This window comes from Xyrauchen texanus, chromosome 19, assembly GCF_025860055.1.
Source record: "Xyrauchen texanus isolate HMW12.3.18 chromosome 19, RBS_HiC_50CHRs, whole genome shotgun sequence".
NCBI lineage: Eukaryota > Metazoa > Chordata > Actinopteri > Cypriniformes > Catostomidae > Xyrauchen > Xyrauchen texanus.
Genome location: NC_068294.1, coordinates 29,440,724 through 29,460,430, shown reverse-complemented (window position 1 = coordinate 29,460,430; position 19,707 = coordinate 29,440,724). Strand labels below are relative to the sequence as shown.

At 41.5% G+C, this 19,707-nt stretch overlaps 1 protein-coding gene across 1 annotated transcript in view; it reads right to left on the bottom strand.

Annotated features, from left to right (window-relative positions):
* Positions 1-211: 211 nt before the first annotated feature.
* The window catches only part of LOC127659798 (protocadherin Fat 1-like), a 47,006-nt gene continuing 27,510 nt past the window's right edge, over positions 212-19,707 (bottom strand). Inside the window, 14 exon segments of the mRNA XM_052149753.1 lie at positions 212-243; positions 326-409; positions 546-1,141; positions 3,181-3,291; positions 3,393-3,546; positions 4,245-4,704; positions 6,033-6,184; positions 12,542-12,673; positions 12,742-13,552; positions 16,198-16,389; positions 16,512-16,655; positions 16,802-16,939; positions 17,463-17,677; positions 17,768-18,151. Of these exon segments, the coding sequence (XP_052005713.1) occupies positions 212-243; positions 326-409; positions 546-1,141; positions 3,181-3,291; positions 3,393-3,546; positions 4,245-4,704; positions 6,033-6,184; positions 12,542-12,673; positions 12,742-13,552; positions 16,198-16,389; positions 16,512-16,655; positions 16,802-16,939; positions 17,463-17,677; positions 17,768-18,151 (3,605 nt within the window).

Sequence of the window (19,707 nt, the reverse complement as noted above, 5' to 3'; positions counted from 1 at the left end):
GATGAACCACTGAAGTTATCTAATACTCTTCTTTTCTAATTCATCTATGTGAATTCTAGCATTTATCTGACCTACTCATTATGTAATGTATGAAAAAGGAGTTCTAGAAGATGGAATCTGAAACCATTTAAGACTATTTTTAGTTAGCATAAATAAGTGTTACAGTACACCATAGGATCTATTTGAGTCTGTTCAGAGTCTGTGCTCAGATTTAATCCATATGGGTTCTGAAGTCATTACAGGCTGTTAATACACCATTGCATGTTGCACAACAGAAAAAATTGCTCAAATGAAAAAAAATGTTTGCGAACATTTAGCAACTTACTGTTGTCATCCAAGAAGTCTGATTGGAGAGAGCACACCGACCGAAGTCCTCTATTACCATGGGGAACACTGTGGTCCTCCATTGCTAAACAGGAATTTAAGTCAAGGGTTTTTTCTAAAAGAATATATATATTTATTTTTATGAATACATTTTAAGACAAACAGAACTCTATTGATGCCTAATGGCTCCAAAAAGAAGGTACAGTATATATGGCACTTACCATCATACTCCTCCCAATCTGTTTCCTGTATGGAATCATTTTCCGAGAGAGAATGGGAAGCTTTGTAGTGGGGTAGGTTAGGTGTAACACTACACACAGCTACAGTCTTCCAAAGACCAAAGAGAGGATCTGGAGTAAAGGAAAACTCAGGCATGGAGCATCGGTTGTTTCGAGTCTCTCCAGGAATGCTAGGTGTGTAGGAGATGGGTCGTACAGGGATCTGTGGTGGACCGTCCGGAAAGGAACATTTTTGGGCCTGGTTGTATAAACTGGACCTCTGAATATAAGAATCATTGGCATTATACTTGTCAGGATCTTTATCTTTCTTGCAAGACTTGCAGGTGCCGTTCCACACTATAAAGAAAAGAGGTGCCAGTACAAAGATGGCTGTCAGGAAGGACAGCATTCCAATCAGCTCTCCGAGCCAAGAGTTCCAATATGACGACACAAATTGGTTCTTCACATCTCTGTCCATCTCACACAGTCTCCCGGTGAAGCCCACAGAGCAGGAGCAGATAAAGGATCCATGTGTGTTGACACAATGGCCTTCATTGAAGCAAGGCCTGTCCACACACTCGTCTATATCAATCATGCACCTGAAAATCATACACATTTTTGGAAAAACAAACATTCTCTATCAAGCATATTTGAGCAAAATAGTGTTATCAGTTCATGTAACATACAGTCAATATACTTTTAAAAAAAAATAATTTAGCTACACTATAAACTGCTAACAATAATTAGCAGCTAACTACGTTAAAGCTACTTAAGGACGCAATATATTTTTAAATATACAAATATCCAATAGTGCAGTCCAGGGCATACGCAGGCATAAATCACAGTATGCCCACCTCTTCAGTCACTACTAGACTACTGCAAGTATCCAATGGTTTAATTCATAATTTAGAGTTTAATTTTACTGGCACAAAAATATTGAAGATATTTGTTTGAATCTCAACAGAGGCAACAGTGACCGCACACTTTTTCAGCCGTCTTCATTCTGGAAGTAATTTTTTCCATTAAAATGTTCCTATTGGGATTTCATTAAATACTTAAAACAGTGCTGAATCAAACCAACCAGCTCTGAGGTGAATCCCAACATTGCAAACTTTGATTTGAAGCAAAAACAAAATACAACCCATGGTATGTGTGCTTCATAATGCGCCACACATTCTCAATTGGAGACAGGTCAGGACTGCAGGCAGGCCAATTTAGCACCCACACTCTCTGCTTAAACAGCCATGCTGACATTATATGGATGGCATTATATGCTGCTCCAAAATTTTTACATATCTGTCTGCATTCATGGTGTTCTAACATATGTGCGAGTTACCCATGCCATGGGCACTGACACACCCCTGGCCCATACAGACACTGGCTTTTGGACCTGATGCTAATAAAAGCTTGGATGTCCCCATTCCTCTTTGGGCCAGATAACACGATGGCTTTGTTTTTCAAAAACTTTTTAAACGTGGACTCTTCAGACCAAAAAACACAGTTCCACTGTTCTACTTTCCATCTAAGATGAGACCTTGCCCAGAGAAGTCGGCAGCGCTTCTGGACAGTGTTGATGTAGGGCTTCTGCTTTGCATATTAAAGTCTTAACATGTATCTGTTGATGCAGCGGCGAGTGGTGTTGATTAACAAATGTTTACTAAAGTTATCCCAAGCCCATGTTCATGATATCCATTACAGATGAATGCCTTTTTTAAGAAAGTGATGTCTGAAGGATCAGAGATCACACACATTCAGACATGGTTTTCGTCTTGCCCTTTAAGCACAGAGATTTGCTTAAGAACCAGATTGCTTGAATTTTTCAACTATATCATGCACTGTAGAGGGTGAAATGCCCAAAATCCTTCCAATTTGTCTTTGGGGAACATTGTTCTCAAAGTGCTGGATTATTTGCTGAAGCATCATTTGACATATTGACAAGTCTCATATGATCCTTGCTCTTGAAGGACTAGGTTGTTTTTGGAGGCTCCTTTTATACTATGACACGATTGCCTCACCTGAATAACATCTCCTGTTTAACATTGCCTTGTTATTTCAAATTGTCAAATTGTTATTAGTCTTAAATTCAAATTCTCAACTTTTTGGAGCATGTTGCAATCATCTGATTTTAAATTAATATAGCAAAGGATAAATATAATTTTTAAATCACTCCTTATTTGTTTTAGATTAGAATTTTTCATACTGTCCCAACTTTTTCGGAATTGGGGTTGTATTTGAAAATCAAACAAAAAGAAAAAGGTACAAGACTCATGAAGCATTGTGATTTATGAAATCGCAAGAAAAATGATCAATAAAAATACTGAATACTGCAGTTGATTTTTTATACAGAATCAATATATTTGAAGTATATTGCAAAATATTGCGCATCTATTAGAGTGATATCATGAAACATGATAGTTTTCATTCATTTTTCACTAAATACAACTAGAAAATAAACCCTAATTTGAGAGCAATGACAGCAATCTAGTGGTTATATTTTACTCCTTGGGAAATGTAGCTCATTGCTTAAAAAGGTACACAGTATTTTACAACTTATACTACTGTAAAATGTTGTTAAGGTAGTAAGAAATTGTATATTATAACACAATATGTCCAAGATTCTGAGTATTTTATATCAGACCTTTCTCCTTTGAATCCTGGCTCACACTCACAGATGGGTCCATCAAGACTGTCAATACACTGCCCACCATTTTGGCATGGGTTCTCTTTGCAATATGGTCCAATTTGACACCTACAGTCACACAGAGAGAATTGGGTATACAGTACTTCTGTCCCATTTACAGTTTAAAATAACCTTTAAAAAAAACCACTTGTACTATGAAAGCACAATACCTTTGACCTGAGTACTGGCCTCTACATTTACAGTAGTAGTCAAGGTTACTCTGAATACAGGTTCCTCCATACAAGCAGGGATTGGAGTCACATGGATTGATATTGACCTCACAGTGAGTTCCAGAGTATCCAGTGCTGCATTTACAGAAATAACCTGCAAGGAGGTATCAAAAAAAAAAAGATTTTTAAATGCTGTATAATATTGAGTAATATATGGATTTATCAAATATATACTGGTGGATATTTGTCTGAAAATGACTTAAGATCCATCCTCATGTTGTTCCATACCTTTATCAAGTCTTAATCATATTTATTTATATTCAAAATTGCTGCATGAGGATGTGTTAAACCAAGTTTTAGGTCATTCACAAATTGTGCCATTAGTTCTCTGAACTAATCACATCACAGATCTAGCAAAATTTGAATGTGTGTACAGTATGCTCAAATGACATTTTAGAGCCACAGCTGATGGCAAGATCTTCACTGAATAACACATTTAATTAGGGTCTGTTTCTCACACAAAGCTAACGTATTACTTCAAAAGACTTGAAATATAGCGCACAAGTCATGTGCAGAATTTATTTATTTTGTTTGCCTTTTTTGTCCGTTTTAGAGTTTGACAGCCCCTTGTCACTACGTGCTTTCATTGTATGGACAAAAGCCAAAATAAATGTCTACTTTTGTGTTCCACTGAAGAAACAAAGTCATATAGTTTTGAAATAACATGAGGATTATTAAATGTAAATAAGTAAATTACATTTTTATTTTTGGCCGAATTATTCCTTTAATATAAATACAAATACCATCTGTATGATATTCGTATTAATCTACAGTACATGGGGCTCAGTCTACCTCCACTCTGTATCATTAAGCAGCTCCCTCCATTGAGGCAGGGATTGCTGAAGCAGTTTGGAGATGATGGAAAGAAGACACAACCAGGAGACACTCCCACCATGTCCTCAATAGCAACCCCTGACAGACCATCCGAGTTCAAGGAGAGTCTCTGTTCATTAAACACCACTGAATCCATGCAGCCCAGTAGGCTCTTTGATGCAGGCAGATTGCGCCTGAATCTGGAACGGTTAGTGTGTCCACCCAGGACCACCTGGTCGCCCAGGTTGAGGCAGTGATGAGGGCCAGGTGCAACACCCGATGCAGAATGGAGCTGATCCAGGACCAGCCTGGCATAATTACCATTCACCTCCAATTCTGCCATGTGCCACTGTCCATCATTCACCAGGACACTGTGTACAGAAACTGTAGCAAGACCCCAGCCACAGTCAAACTGGAATTGCAGTCTGCCTCCCACTATCTATATTGTCAACCAGATAAGAAAATGTCAGATTAGAAACATTTCATTGGCATGAAAAATTTACACTGCAGCAATAAACAGTTAAAACCATCTTAAGGTGGTGTGCTGAGGTAGTAGGTCTCCCAGCCTGGCCAAGCTGGTGGTTAGCTGGTCGGCCTCTAAAACCACCATAACAGACCAGCCTGACCAGCTGTTGGTTTAAGCAGATTTTTCATCAGGGTGTTGACTTTTCTAGGACCAGTGATTCGGTTAGGCTTTATCCATTAATTTATGTAACCCTATTTTAATTCAATGGAAAAACGGCACACACACACACACACACACACACACACACACACACACACACACACACACACACATTTTATAATGGTTTAAGTACCAAATGTGTATACGGACATTAGAGACCCTAGATATGTAAGAGTGAATTATATTTTTATGATGAATTCATATCTATGTAAGTTTACTATCACAGGATATTTATTTATTTGTTTATAAAAGATTTTTCTTACTCATGTTGGCACTGTTTATTTAATGATTGAATTGATTTACATTTGACATTGCTATTTGATGAAGAAACAACATGGAAGTTGGACATGGAACACATAAACAGCATTGTCATTTGGGTGTACTACTGAAATTATATAAGTTGTTCATCTATTTAGGATCAATATGTGCCTGAGAAAATACTTATGTGTAACATAGGTGTAGCTTATGTGTAGCTTATGTGTACCATATGTGTTATCTTATGTGTTATGTGTAGCTCAATATATATTTGACAACCAGTTGCATCTCAGGAAATGTCAGTGTGAAAGTAATTAATTGAATTTTCTCTTTGATATATGAAAAATAAAACATAAAAATATATCAAAACATTATTTATTCTATTATTTTATCATTGTCTTAAAAATGTTTAGGAAAATATGTATGAGTGTTTAGGAAAATATGTATGAATATGTAATATATAGGAATTTTAGGCCATTCTAGAATTTCCACACACTGAGCCATTGGATAAGCCATGCCCCCTCTTTCCAAATCCCTGCACACCAAAGATACCAAATTAGCTTTGTTGAGCAGAAACGGTTGTCAAAAATAACAGCAGCTAAATAGTGCCCTTATCTGACAACTGTTATGAACAACATGACATAAAAATGGCAATAATGCACTGCAATTACAACGAGAATGTGAAAAATCATTGTCAGGCAAAAAGCATCAGAGACTGCAGACACATTTTTGTTTGCTGTTTAGCAGGGAGAAGGAGATTTTTGCTTAAAGCACCTTTAAAGTTGTTAAACACATAAAACAAGCTGTTCTATAATATTCTCATTTACCTCTAGAATGCTATGGCCTTTTCCTCTGGCAAACATGACTGTTCCTTCTCTTGAGAGAGTTTTGAACCAGAGCATCAGCTTCAATTTTCTAGTGCTTTCTCTAAGGCCATATTTAATGTAGCTGCTTTCACTAAATGTCATAGAAGATCCTCCTTTGAAACATAGAGTAAAATAAATTAAGTACAATAGTAATTAAAATAATTAATTGATTAGTATGGATCCTGGTTTGCACACATTTAGAACATTAAAACAGGCTGACAAAATAAAGGCTTTACACCATGGTAATTACATTTTCTGCCACAACATTATAGTTACTACAGTTATTGTACTACAATAAAACTATTGTAACTTGGTATTAGTCTCCATGTTTGTTTCAGGAAGAAAGTTAGAACAAAGTTTCTGAAAGCTTCTTATACTGTTTGAAGGAAACGTCTCGGGTTATGACTATAACCCTTGTTCCCTGAGAAGGGAACGAGACACTGCGTCGTTGAAAACGACTCTTTGGGGAACGCTCCTTAGTGTGCGCCTCTGAATTATGAATGAAACTATTCCAATCTTGATTGGTGTTGCGTCATGACGTAACATGTGACGGCATAACCGGATGCATAAAAGTGACGCCGGTACACACACACATTAGCCTAGCGATGAAGCAAGCCGCTCTCAGGCATTGAGGGCGTGGCAGGACGACGCAGTGTCTCGCTCCTTCTCAGGGAACAAGGGTTATAGTCATAACCCGAGACGTTCCTTCCGAGGGAACTCGCGACTGCGCCGTTGAAAACCACTCTTTGGGGAACGAATGCCCACTAGGCCACGCACCGAAAAAAGGCCTGCCCTAGAGTGAAACTGAACTCAGGCACTCAACTAGGACGAGAGCACACGCGCGCCAGGCGTACTAGGGAGGTGCAGACTATAAAACCTGATGAAAGTGTGCGGGTAGCCCAACCGGCTGCCTCACAGATCTCCTGGAGGGGCACTCCCGATAAGAGAGCCCTAGAGGACGCCATGCCTCTAGTTGAATGAGCCCTTATGGCCAAAGGTGAAGGCAAATTACGCACCTGTAGGTCGAGATAATAGCCTGAACAATCCAATTACTAATGGTTTGTTTCAAGGCAGGAGCCCCTTCTTAGGTGACCCCAAAACACACTAACAGTTGGTCCGACCTCCTCCAAGAAGAGGACCTCTCGAGGTAATGCCCAAAGCTCTGACAGGGCAGAGCAAATGGAGCCTCTCTTCTTCTGCCGACACATGAGGTGGAGGATGAAAAGCCTGCAGGACCGTAGACCGTGCGCGCTAGAAGGCACCTTAGGCACATAGCCAGGTCTCGGTGCAGAATGGCTTTAACTCCGCCAGGGTCAAACTCCAAGCAAGCTGGTGTTACTGCCAGGGCTTGAAGATCTCCCACCCTCTTTAGAGAGGTAATAGCTAAGAGAAAAGCCATCTTGAACGCCAGGTCCTTGGGTGAAGCCGACTGAAGGGGTCCGAAGGGGGCCAGGGATAACCCTTCGAGAACCACCGCCAGGTCCCAGGCAGGAACCCTGGACCTGGTTGTCGGTCTCATCCTCCATGTACCACGGAGAAAACGAATGACCAGCTGGTGCCTCCCCAGAGGCCCATCACTCAGTGGTGCATGGAAAGTCGAAATGGCAGCCACGCACACCTTAAGTGTGGAAGGGAGAGACCACGAGAGAAACGATTTTGAAGAAACTCCAGAACTGAAGCCACCGGGCAGTTAACTGGATCTAATTCATGTTCTCTACACCAAGTGGAGAACACATTCCACTTGAGGCCATATAATCTCCTAGTAGATGGAGCCCTAGAGCCAAGTATGGTTTCAACCACCCCGCTGATAGACCAGCATTTAGGTACTGAACCCCTCAGGGGCCAGACCCACAGTTTCCACAGCTCTGGACGAGGGTGGAAAACTGTGCCCCCTGCCTGAGACAACAGATCCCTCCTCAGAGGAATCTGCCGTGGCGGAGCTATCAGGAGTGAAATTATGTCTGAGAACCATACTGGCCGGCCACATCGGGCAACCAGAAGTAGACTGATGCCCTCTTGGCGGACCCTTTCCAGGACTCCCGGAGCAGAGCGATCGGGGAAATGCGTACAGGCGAGGCCTCGCCAGGCCTGTACCATGGCATCCAACCCCAGTTGGGCTGGATGTGAGAGGAAGAACCAAAGTGGACAGTGGGACGCCCCTCGAGACGCGGATAGATCCACTTCCGATGGTCCAAATTTGTCCCCTATCGACTTCACCACCTCTGGATGAAGTCTCCATTCCCCGGCCTCAGCCCCTGCCTCGACAGGATGTCTGCTCCCTGATTCTGAACCCCCGAACATACATTGCTCTGATAGACAGTATTTTCCCTTGGGACCAAAGAATTATCTGATGCGCCAGTCTGCACAGAGGGCTGATCCGAGTCCCCCTTGTTGGTTCAGATAAGCTACCACTGATGTATTGTCCGAACGCATTAGGACATGGTAACTTTAGATGTCTGGAAGGAAGCTCCTCAGAGCCCTGAACACAGCCAACATCTCTAGACAGTTTATGTGCCAAGAATGATGATGGTCCTGCCACAGACCCCTGGCAAAGCTGCCGCCCATGATCAGCGCTCCAGCCAGTGAGGGAGGCGCCTGTCGAAACGGTTTTCCGCGACATGACGCTCCCAACACTGGCCCTAGGGACAGGAACCAAGGTTTCTTCCATATTAGCAGAGAACTAAGGCATCTGCGCTGCTACTCTGATTATACTGAAATGGATTCCCCTTGGGGAAAACCCCTTGGCTTTCAGCCACCACTGGAGGGGCCTCATGTGTAGAAGGCCCAAAGGTATAATGTTGGATGCCGCTGCCATGAGGCCCAGCAGTCTTTGAAACTGCTTTACAGTGATGGCCTGGCCTAGTTTTAACCCGACACCATCGCCAGAACGGACTCGACACGGCAGGAGACATGCGTGCCTGCATCAGTAATCGAAGTCCCACACAACACCCAGAAACGTTGTGCACTGGGATGGTTGTAACACACTCTTTTTGTGTTGAGTCTCAACCCCAAACTTCGAATATGGCCAAGGATCTACATCTCGATGTCGAATCGCCATTTCTCGAGACTGGGCCAGAATGAGCCAGTCATCGATAAAATTCAGTATGCGGATGCCCTGAAGTCTCAGAGGAGCAGGAGCTGCATCCATACATTTGGTGAATGTGCGGGAGAGAGTGCTAGGCCGAACGGAAGAACCCGATATTGGTAAGCTTCACCGAAAGCTAACCTCAGGAACCTCCTGTGACATGGAAGGATGGGTACATGAAAATAGGCGCCTTTTAGATCTATCGTGACAAACCAGTCCTCGGATCTGATCTGACTCACGATGACAGGAATGGTAAGCATTTTGAACCTGAACCTCCTCAAAGGCCGGTTCAAAACTCTGAGATCTAAAATCGGCCTCAACCCCCATCCTTTTTGGAACTATAAAGTACCGGCTGTAAAGACCGGACTCCTGTCTGAATGAGGAACACGCTCTATGGCCTCCTTCAGCAGCAGAGATTGCACTTCTTGTTCCATCACCTGAGCCTGCTCCGAACCACTGTAGTCTGCACCACCCCAGAGAATTTGGGGGCGGTGCCCAAACTGCAGTCTGTACCCTGATTTTATTATATGCAGGACCCATGCAGATATGTTGGGAAGATGATTCCATGCCTCTACAAAATCTACTAGGGAACCAGCCTCTCGAGGCTGGTCTCGGTGTTTTTCGAGCACTGTTCTCGACTTCCTGAAGCGAGATACCGGCAGGATTTAGTCGATACAGTCCTTGTGACCACAATTGATGTGTGTTTTTTATTTTTTGACGCTAACGGCACGGTGTATGCTCGCTGGAAATTGATGTGGCCCGGCGCCAGAGACGGCGGAACCGACACCCATTTCCTGAGGACTCGCTGCAGAGCAACCCGGTTGCTCTGCAGTGGGATAGCCCTCCGAGGTTCTACCACCCTCAGTAGGACCTCTTTCCGGGCTTTACTAAGGAACCAGCCTCTCGAGGCTGGCCTCGGTGTTTTTCAAGCACTGTTCTCGACTTCCTGAAGCTTAAAGACCGCAGGATTTAGTCGATACGTTTCTGTGACCACCATTGATGCTTGTTTTTATTTGATACTAACGCACGGTGTATGCTCGCTGGAAATTGATGTGGCTCTAAGCGCCAGAGACGGCGGAACCTACACTCGATTTCTGAGGACTCCACGAAGAGCAACCTCGGTTGCTCTGCAGCTGGACAGCCTCCGAGGTTCTACCACCTCGTAGGACCTCTTCCCAGCTTCAACTAAGGAACCAGCCTCGAGGCTGGTCTCGGTGTTTTTTCGAAGCACTGTTCTCGACTTCCTGAAGCTGAGATACCGGCAGGATTTAGTCGATACAGTCCTTGTGACCACAATTGATGTGTGTTTTTTATTTTTTGACACTTAACGGCACGGTGTGCGCTCGCTGGAAATTGGTGTGGCCCGGCGCCAGAGACGGCGGGAACCGACACCGATTCCCTGAGACTCCGCTATAGAGCAACGGTTGCTCTGCAGGGCGGGGACAGCCCTCCGAGGTTCTACCACCTCGGTAGGACCTCTTTCCCGAAGCTTCAACTAAGGGAACCAGCCTCTCGAGGCTGGTCTCGGGTGTTTTTCGAGCACTGTTCCCGCTGAGGTTGTGATCTGTGCCGCAGGAAATGCACGTCTAATTTGCTTTCAACTTGCGTTCCCTGCTCATTTTGTGGCCAGCTGATATTCAGTCTGGCCACGCACGCCACAACCTCAATCAGCTCCTCATAAGCTTGGCCAAAAACTGGCGTGCTTGGCTCACGGTCGTCCGCGATCGATGCTGAGCATATCCACTTCCTCGAAGCAGTGAGCTCAAACAACGGGACCTGATCATGGGCAGAAGAAGCCGCGACACGGGCTTCTGCACCACTCACAGTAGGCTCGGATCCTCAAACGAAGAATGAGAACGTGCCGCAGCAGTCTCATTCTCATCTGCAAAATCCGCTGCGAACCCCGCGATTTCAATCGCCGCGCTGCCTCAACAGACGCTGGACCAAAACCGTGGGGAACGCGAGCCTGACCGTGCTCATCAAAGCACGCCAACCGGGAGCGCAGCACTCTCATGGGTAGTGCTTCACAACTTTCACAGGCAGATCCCTCGAGAGCTGCCTGTGCATGCTGCGCTCCCAAACAGTTCACACATAAAGCGTGCGTGTCCCTACACGTAATGAAACGAGGGCAGGGGTGCACGCACTTCTTGAACTGTTCGGTGGCCATAATATTTTTAAATCAGACAAACAACACCAAATAAGACAAACAATTTCAACATAGAGCGCTTGCTGAAGAGCGAAAGCTAATGTGTGTGTGTACCGGCGTCACTTTTATGCATCCGGTTATGCCGTCACATGTTACGTCATGACGCAACACCAATCAAGATTGGAATAGTTTCATTCATAATTCAGAGGCGCACGCTAAGGAGCGTTCCCCAAAGAGTCGTTTTCAACGACGCAGTGCGAGTTCCCTCGGAAGGGAACTAAATATGAATATATTATTATAAACAGTAGCAAAAGTTGCTGAAGCTATGGTACATTATTTTTGGCAGATATTATGGCTACAATTGTAATTTCTTGAAAAAATACAAAAGCAGTTTAATTTAAATACTGTATGTGGTTGTGGGAACTTGAGATAAACGTCTAAACTGACATTGTTGTTAAGGATACCATAGAGGATAGTAATTAATTAGCCCAGGAAACTCAATTCTATGTTCTAGCTGATTTACTGTTAAAACACCTCATCCATTTTACTTAAGTGAAGCTGTCATTCTCCACATTAATTATGGAAATACCCTTGTATCTTTAATAACCTTTGTAAACAGTGCTCCACCTATTAAATCTTCAAAGAGCTGATAATCAAATTAAACCTTCATTATTGTACTTAATGAATATGTGCTCACTCTACACCAACTTTACTACTAAATGCTTGTAAATGATTATTAATTAAGTGAGCTGGGAACAATTCAGTTTGCACCAGATGGGTCCTGAATATCAGTGTCTCCCAACCTTTTCTGTCTTACAGTATGTACACTCTCTGCTCCATCAGTAAGGCTGAAGTACCCTTTCACCACACCAAACAAGAAATGAGTTCCTTTAAGATATATTACTGGAGATTGTGTTACAATTAATATTACTAAATAGTGGTCATTATTTCAATGATTCAATTAACTAAAAACATTGATACTGTGGCTAAAAAAACTCTTCAAGTAGCTTCCTCACAAGTGTGTGTGTGTGTGTGTGTCTATATACATACACAAATATTTAGCTATGTGCTTCACCCACAGAAATTATTGTGTTTTATAAGTTTAAACAAGAAAAATCTAAACTTTATAAAGTACTCCTTGGGCCACGTGTACCCCTGATTGCAATCACTGCTCTGCATGACACTGTTTTCTTACTCTGATCTGGAAATCAATTCATTAAATGTGATGCTTACTGTTACCTGAGCATTTGCCTTTGGTACCGCCTGTGCATATGCATCTGTTCTTGTCTTCACCAATGCCTGGCAAACACTCATAGCCACCTGGACATGGGTTTTTCACACAGCTTTTTATCTGCTTTGGGCATTTTCCATCTGAAAAAACATAAAATGTCAGACCATTGCAGATCTAATGGAAACATAACAGAGTGTATAAAGTTAACATTGTGTACCTGTGCACAGACATTTGGCTGTGATGAGGTGTCTGGGTGTGACATAGCTCACTAAGGCAGTGCTGTGCGTGGACATGCTGGTCTGGTCAAGTAGAACCACTTGTCTGCACGTGCTACCAGGACACTCAAAGCTCAAGCACTGGCTGTTTACAACCCTCTCTACCTGTAGTCCTGTCATCTCTCTGATTGTTTCTCTGGACGAGTTGATCTTCTGAAAGATGGCTTCCAGTGAGCTGGCACCTTTTCCTGATCTCTCAAAGAACAAAAGAACATCCAGACTGCCACTGACGTCTTCTGTCTGGAGACTTATAAGCTGCATGTCACCCCTGCAGACCCCAGCCACACTACAGGCTGCTCTTTGATAGTTCCTCCAGTGATTCTGGATAAAATCCTCGGCGGTAATGCCACTGAAGCGAAGAGACAAAGAATTGTCCAACATATGCTGGGAGACCTGCTGCACGTGTACTATGACGTTGACAGAGGCTGAGAAACGACCATCGCTGACTGAGACATTGAGCAGGTAATGACCCACATCCAGGCCTCTGCGGGCCAGTAATCCACCATCCGTGGCAACCACAGTGAACAGGCTGTTGGACTGAGGATCCAGACTGAATGCGAGTGTGTCATATTCATCTTGATCTGTGGCATGGACTCTTCCAAGCTTGCCTCCTAAATACTCATCTTCCAAGAGTGTGATGAAAACATCCAGGGAATACACAGACGGAGGATACAAACTCACCTGTACTACAAGCACACAGAGAGATGTAGTTGATTTTAGTGGGGGGCTTCCATTGTCAGACACCTGAAATTAACATACAGAAATTTTAATTTGAAACTAATATGATATATGATTATAATATTCATTAAAGTAATAGTTCACCAAAAATGGAAAATTCTCACATAATTTACACATACCATCCCAGATGTGAATGACTTTATTTCTCCTGATGAACACAAATTAAGATTATTAGAAGAATATCTCAGCTCTGTTGGTCCTTTCAATGCAAGTAAATGGTGGCCAGAAATCTGAATGTCCAAAAAGCCAATAAAAGCAGCATTAAAGTAATCCAAAAGACTCCATATCTTCAAAAGTGATATAAGTGTGGGTGTGAAACAGTTCAATATTTAAGTCCTTTATTACTATAAATCTACACTTTCACTTTTACATCTGAAAGTCACATGGAGATTTATAGTAAAAAAATAACTTAAATATTTATCTTTCTTACCCACACTTATTTATCTTTCTTACCCATATTGCTTTTGAATATATGGTTTTAACAAGTGGAATCTATGATTATTTTTATAATGTTTTTATCTTCTTTTTGGACCTTCAGATTTCTGGCCACCATTCACTTGCATTGAAAGGACCAACAGAGCTGGAATATTCTTTTATAAATCTTTGTTTGTGTTCAGCAGAAAAAAGAAAGTCATACACATCTGGGATGTGAAGGTGAGTAAATGATGAGTGGATTTTTGGGTGAACTATCACTTTAATAGCAAACATTATTGCACTATTAAATGCATAGCGGATCATGTTAATGTAGAATTGAATAGAGTAGTTAGAAATGAGCAATTGTATAACAGCGTTTTTTTTATCTTGGTTCATTTTAATTTCTCTCTATATATATACTACTACATTTTAACATTACAAGTTGTATAAATTAACTGTAGGTAATTTATTTTGAACGAACATGAATTAACAATGCACAAAATGTACAATGTAATAAATTAACATTATCCTTGATTAAAAAATGCTGATACCTAATTGCAGTTTATTATTAGTTTATGATACCTAATGCATTAACTAATGGTAACTAATAGAACCTTATTGTAAAGTGTTACAATTACTATAAAGTGAAGAAAATAAATTGGGTATTTTCTAAATTCTGTCAATTTCATAGAGCAGCTAAAAAGTCAGATATGGTAGTTAGAAAGCACGCCATGACACTTGTTCAACACAAGAGGGAGCTTTCAACACATGAATCTGAGATCCCTTCCACAACACTCTGTGGCTCCAAAACTTATTTGGACAAAGCCACAATTAAAAGAATGTTTGAATGTCAATGCATTAGATAGCAAAAAGAAACAAACCAAATGCCAGGAATTTTAAAGAAAGACAGCATGAGCACACTTTTCCAGCTAAACATGTCACAAAAAAGTTTATATTAATAAAATAGAAGTTTATTAGGTGTTATAAGGTTTTGCATTTACTATAAATCACCTTGACACCCATTGGTTACAAGTTAGTCTAACATAATTTATTTGCAGATGCCACTGATGTTTTGTTATCTAACACAATGACTGTGGCTCTGGTGTTGATGAACCCCAAGTTGCTCCCAATGGCACGCTAGCACCTTGCATGGCAGCTCTATGCTGTCAATGGTGTGTGAATGTGTGCATGAATGGGTGAATGAGTCACAGTGTAAAGCTGTGGCAGGGCGGAGGGCGGATCTCCCCGACCGCCTGGAGCGGTAGGGCTGCTGCCAGGGGCGGAGGAGTGTCCCTACGAGTCGCCAAGAAGGGGCGTTTTGACCGCCGGGGGTCGTGAGTCTGATTCCGGTCTGCCCGGGGAGAAGTGGCTTTCGTCCGCCTGAGAGGGTGGAGAAGTGATTGAGGACCATGTGATGGTATATCGGAGAACCGGCGAGTAGGTTTTTTTTTTTTTCATCTCTCTCTCCTCTCACTCTCTCACTGCCGCTCTGCATTGGCCTTTTCCCTCTCGTTTAAATTTTACAGTGTTTTTTTGGGGAGTACTACACTGTTACAGGAAGTACCCCCCCATTTTAATTATTTCTGTTTCCCTCCCCTTGTCCCCTCCCTCGTCCAGGTAGATGGGGATGACCTGCCGGCAGACCGGCTTAAAGCACGCCCTCCCCCAGGGAAAGAGGGGAGGGATGTACGTCAGGCCGGGGGCTCCCCAGCCTGAGAGAACAAAGGAGGAATGTGGCAGGGTGGAGGGCGGGGCCAGGTTGTGATTATACACACCTGGTCCCTTATCAGGCTAATTAAGCCTCAGAGAGGGATAAAGGCCAATGGCAGATGGTGGTGCGACGAGAGAGAGACCGTTTACGGACATGTCCATCATGTGTGTGTTTGTCTTTTGCTTAAGTTTAACATTAAAATATTATTTATGTCGACAAGCCGGTTCTAGCCTCCTCCTTTCCATTGAACTACGTTAAAAGCACTTTGAATATCGTTAAGGTTAAAATGGTGCTATATAAGTGCAGACCATTTACATATTAAGTGTGACTTAAGTGTCCAAATATTTTGGGGGGGTACTGCATATTTTGCTTTTAAAAGAGTGTTTTTACTTGAACACCAAATGCATTTGCTGAGTTTCCATAGATAATAATACAGTTGAAAATCAGGCCACAATCCTCACTTTCTTTGTTCATGCAGGCCAAAAACACCTTTCAAAAAATGCTAAGAACCAAATTAAGTTCGAACCTGCACTTTCAGAATGTGCTGGCCCTTTCTCAGTGGTCCTGCTGTCCTGATCACACCCTGCTGGTCTATATTGAAGGGGCTCATTGTCTCATCACCCTTTAGAATACTGAAGGAGAATGGAGGCCCATTTTGGACAGAATCATTGTCTGTTACATTTAGCTGTAGCACGCTCACCCCTGAAGGCAGATTCTCCTACAGAACAGAGAAAGAGTAACTCAAACAGACGTAAATAACATAACAACCTAGGATGAGAACTTGGAAAAAGAGTGTGTACAATTGAATTTGCTCTACTCTACAGGACAGGTTGCTCTTGCCTGGATGATGAGACTGTAGTTAGCCTGAGAGAAGACAGGTGGATTATCATTCACATCAGAGACAACCATGTTGATTGCAGCACTGCTGGATTTGGGGGGATTTCCATTGTCAGTGGCCAGCACAGTCAGCATGTAACCAACTACCTAATTAGAACAAAAATCAAGTGAAAACTATGAAACTTCTGGTGCCATTCTTGCTTTTGCATAGAATTAGGAGCACTGTTGAAAATAAACATAATTTCAAGATCATTTCAAAGGAATGATATTTCAAAATACTCATGAAGCTTTACCCTTTCCCTGTCCAACTGATGGGCCACTTTTAGTTCACCACAGCCAGCGTCCATGATGAATGGGCAGGTCTGGTTGTAGTCCATAATGGAGTAGCGGATTCGGTTGTTTAAAGGTCCATCAAAATCATTCGCTAGTACCTATGGACATGGATCATTACATTTAATGATAAGACTGAATAAGACTGATAATGATCTCGCATGAACCATATGTTTCAGTTATTTATGTTGTTTTAGGGACACATTCAAAATATAAATGTATCATTATACCTATATAGTTAGTTTGCTAGGTGTACATTGTAAGTCTGATATCTTAGAAAGATAAAAGCACTGCTCTCTACAACAAAGTTATAGCACCCCTCTTCTTGCATGATTTGAGGTACCATTCATGTCTGTACCCCAAATGGTGTGAAACAAGTTACATGAAAAAAATTTAATACTGTTTTAGTTCAAATTCTAATCCTATTAATGAAATGGTATGAGAGTGTGTCTGTGAAAAAAAAACAAAAAACATTGGTTATACATTTTCATATATAAAACAATAGACTATATTGGTTTGTTCAAGTAGAGAGCACCTTAAAATGGCTAAAACTGAACTGTCCGCACTATGTATTACTTTAAAGTTACAGTGTTGCTTCACTGCAAACATGTGCAAAGCACTTACTGTTAGAACAATGCTCCCTGGCCTGCTGTCCTCACTGACTACAGCCGAATAGACTTTTTGGCTGAATTCAGGGCAGTTGTCATTAATGTCAAGGAGGTGGACAGTAACAATAGCTGTATCACTGAGGGACTGTTTCCCTCTGGTGGTGGCCTTCACTGTCAGGTAGTGCTGTGGAGCAACCTCATAGTCCAGTGGCTTGGTTACATAGATATCACCTGCAACCACAAAATACACTAAAATCCCCACAGCCACAGTGGAGACACACAAAACAGTCAGGAAGAGGGAAAAATGTATATGCGTTTCACCTGTCTGCGAGTCAATGCTGAAAGCTCCTTGCTCATTGGTGATGGCGTAGGTTGTCTGAGAAGTCATTTCCCTATCCCTGCTTGCAGCAAAAACAGTCAGAAGTTTAGTACCTATCGCAACATCCTCAGGGACTGTGGAAATGTAGGCTCTGCGCTCAAATGCCGGTGGATGGTCATTTGCATCCAGCACAGTCACAACCACAGAGCACAGTGATGAGAGTCTATGGGGAGTGCCTTGGTCTGTCGCACGCACTCTCAGTACATGTGTGGTTTTTTTCTGTATATCCAGGGACCTTTCTAAACTGATTATCCCTGAGCTCTCCTCAATAGAAAACAGACCTTCAGCAGAGTCTTCAAATGAGTAACGTATTTTACCGTTCATCCCTGGAGATAAAGAGACAAGAAAGAGAAGTTGGGAAAGTGTGTTTTAGAGGTCTGCATCAGTGTAGTCACACATCTTGGGGGCCATCTCGAACCATGATATGGTGCTTTAGTTTGTGATCTTTGTAGTTTAATTTATGGTGCTTAAAGGAATTGCTAACACAAAAATTAAAATTCACTCATTATTTACTCACCCTCATGCCATCCAAGATGTGTATGCCTTTATTTCTTCTGCTGAAAATAATATTTCAGCTATGTAGGTCCTCTCAATGCAAGTGTATGAATACCAACATTTTGAAGCTCCAAATGCACATAAAGGCAGCATAAAAGTAATCCATAAGACTCCAGTAGTTAAATCCATATCTTCAGAAGCGAAATGATAGATGTGGGTGAGAAACAGATCAACATTTTTTCCTTTTTTTACAATTAATCTCTACTTTCACATTCTGCTTTTGTTTTTGGAAATTTGCATTCTTCATGTATATTGCCACCTACTGGGCAGGGATGAGATTGTAAAGTAAAATGGACTAAATATTGATCTGTTTCTCACTCACACATATCATATTTCTTCAGAAGATACAGATTTAACCACTTGAGTTGTTAGATTATTTTTACCCATTTGGTACTTGCATTGTGAGGACCTATAGAGCTGATATATTCTTCTAAAAATCTTCATTTGTGTTCAGCAGAAGACAGAATGTCATACACACCTGGGATGGCATGGGGATGAGTAAATGAGTAAATTTACATTTTTGGGTGAACTATCCTTTTAATGACAAAAATGCAACATACAATAAAGAGACATATAGGGGAGTCCAGGGCTAGTTGTCGCACTGAAATATCAGAAAGTCAAAAGTCCAATTGCACAAAAATTTGCTTTGTTTTTTTCCAAACACCTAGGTCAAAATCCTCATAATTAGATACATATTTGTGAATTCTACCATTTAAAGTAAATTTTCATTATCATCATATTTTTGTTATAGCTTATGGGTAATCAAGCGAACATCATCATGCGTTAAGGTAATGGTGAAATATGAAATGAAAGCATTTTTACAGAAATAAATGTGCTCTTAGGACAAAGGTATTTTTCATGAAAGTCAGGTCAGCATATGTTGTTACATTTTTATCAGGGCATGTTGTCAAATGTGTTTTAAATGTCATAAATCTATACAAATTATGAATTTTTCATTAGTTTATTCATATTTGCTGGCAAAAAACAATGTTTTGATATTTCCATTTTTGTTTTTAATGGATCATTTTGTGCTTCTTAATTTTTTTACTTTTTACATTCTGTTGAAAAGTCTGAAATAGGTTCAAACTGTATTAAACCAATGCTGTTGATTTAGTGGCAAGTTCCATTGAGGCATCTTATAATGTAACAATCTAACCCTGCTATTGGGAAATGTTGGCACAACTTGTGTTCAATAAACTGAATGTTTTTTTCCTGGGTAAAACTGAAAATTCAATAGCTCAGTTCAATAGCTTTTTGTAATGAAGACTAGGTGGGTATGTGGCTATGCAGAAACTGACTTTCAAAAATGTACCTAGAAATGTTATCT